Source organism: Eimeria acervulina, genomic scaffold, assembly GCF_000499425.1.
Source record: "Eimeria acervulina Houghton genomic scaffold, Eah_scaff131, whole genome shotgun sequence".
NCBI lineage: Eukaryota > Apicomplexa > Conoidasida > Eucoccidiorida > Eimeriidae > Eimeria > Eimeria acervulina.
Window position 1 is genome coordinate 1 of NW_013550289.1, and position 1551 is coordinate 1551.

A 1551-nucleotide genomic window follows, 5' to 3' on the forward strand; every position below is an offset into this window, starting at 1 on the left:
CCCCCCCCCCCCCCCCCCCCCCCCCCCTCCCAAAGCCCGAGAAGTCCGCCACGTACCATTTCTTTGTCTCGTGTCATATCATTGTCTTTCCTCGCCACTGTAGGGTCACTGAGAGCACAGTGCAGCAAAACGGCACAATCAGTCCTGTTCACGCGTTGGGTGAAGACTTTGCACCCAGCTTACTGCTCATGTGACATATGCCGCATTTGACTGTGGTGAGAACACTGTGCTCACCTAAGGAGTTCAGGTGGCAGCGAGCGGCCTTGAGTGGACCCCTTAAGATCATAGCGACGATGAATTTCCACTGGCGTGTGAAAGAAGTTCTCCATGACCATGAAATACGTCTTGCGCCTCCATGGCTCTGCATGCACCATCAACCACAGAAAATATGGTTTTGTTTTGGCCGGCGGAGCACGCTCAAGGTGTGGAGCATTTTCCCGAAGGTGCTCACGCTTGTGGCCTAGAATCTTCCCTGATTTGTCCTTGAGACGAAGCGCATGCAGTCCACACAGTCGGGTGAGCATCGTGTTGGTGCACGTCGACACGTGCTTGTAGTAGTCAAACAGGATGGACCGCATGAAGAAAGCCGTCTCCTTTGACACCTAAAGCAACGAAAATCAACGCCAGGCCAGGCGCCATATTGTGAATCGCTCTTGTCCCCTAAGTGAATGCTTGCACGCATCTGCTGGTATGTACTGCCGTTGTGGAGAGCAAACGAGTTGCGCTCCTACCGTCTTTATCATAAACCTCCCGTCCGTCGTGTAATAAAATAGAGAGCCACTCTTGCCTTCCGAGACCAGTTCAGAAAGTGACGACAAATTCCCTGAGAAAAAAGAGAACTTTGCGGCTCAACCTGTTCACAAGGCGCGCTCACAGTGTTTCTCCTTGCAGTGAACAAAACCCCCGGAAGCTACACCGACCTAAAATCAAATTTCCAAGCAGCTGCTCTGGGCCGACAGATCGGATGTAGCCGAGCGAGTCGATGCCGAAAATAGCGCGGAGACGCCGGAACACCATCGGAGCGTAGTCTATAAATCGGACTGCGCACTGCAGTAAATCACAAAAACCACACGCCGCCTTGTAACAGCAGCTACATCAACGGCAGTAGCTGCAGCAGCGGCAAGAGCTGCAGCAGCAGCAACAGCTGCAGTAGCTGCATCAGCAACAAAAGCTGCAGCAGCAACAGCTGCAGCAGCAAAAGCTGCAGCAGCAACAGCTGAAGCAGCAACAGCTGAAGCAACAGCCGTCCCGCATCCTGTGGGTTCAGGATTTGGGGTTCGCCCTCTTCGCTCAACTCACCAACGAAGGCTTCCGCCGTGACCTGTCCACCATGCCAGTCTTGGGTAGCACCGAGAACTTTTCTTTCATCAGGAAGTCATAAGGCTCGACAGCTCTGTGGGGTTCGCTCATAGCTCGCGCGCCCGCTAGTCGGATGCCGACCATGATGTTAATGACCATGTTCCACGACTCATGACCAAAATGAACCACAAAGCCCTTGGTGTCTTTTCCACCCGATCTGCACAAACACACACACACACACACACACACACA

The 1551-nt window shown here is 53.3% G+C and overlaps 1 protein-coding gene across 1 annotated transcript in view; it reads right to left on the reverse strand.

Annotated features, from left to right (window-relative positions):
• Positions 1-56: 56 nt before the first annotated feature.
• Positions 57-1551, reverse strand: part of EAH_00019450 (phosphatidylinositol-4-phosphate 5-kinase, putative) — a gene marked incomplete at both ends in the record, with an annotated part of 6052 nt that continues 4557 nt past the window's right edge. Inside the window, 6 exons of the mRNA XM_013397299.1 lie at positions 57-108; positions 235-361; positions 452-602; positions 732-823; positions 921-1047; positions 1300-1516. Of these exons, the coding sequence (XP_013252753.1) occupies positions 57-108; positions 235-361; positions 452-602; positions 732-823; positions 921-1047; positions 1300-1516 (766 nt within the window). The remainder of the gene's footprint in view (positions 109-234; positions 362-451; positions 603-731; positions 824-920; positions 1048-1299; positions 1517-1551) is intronic.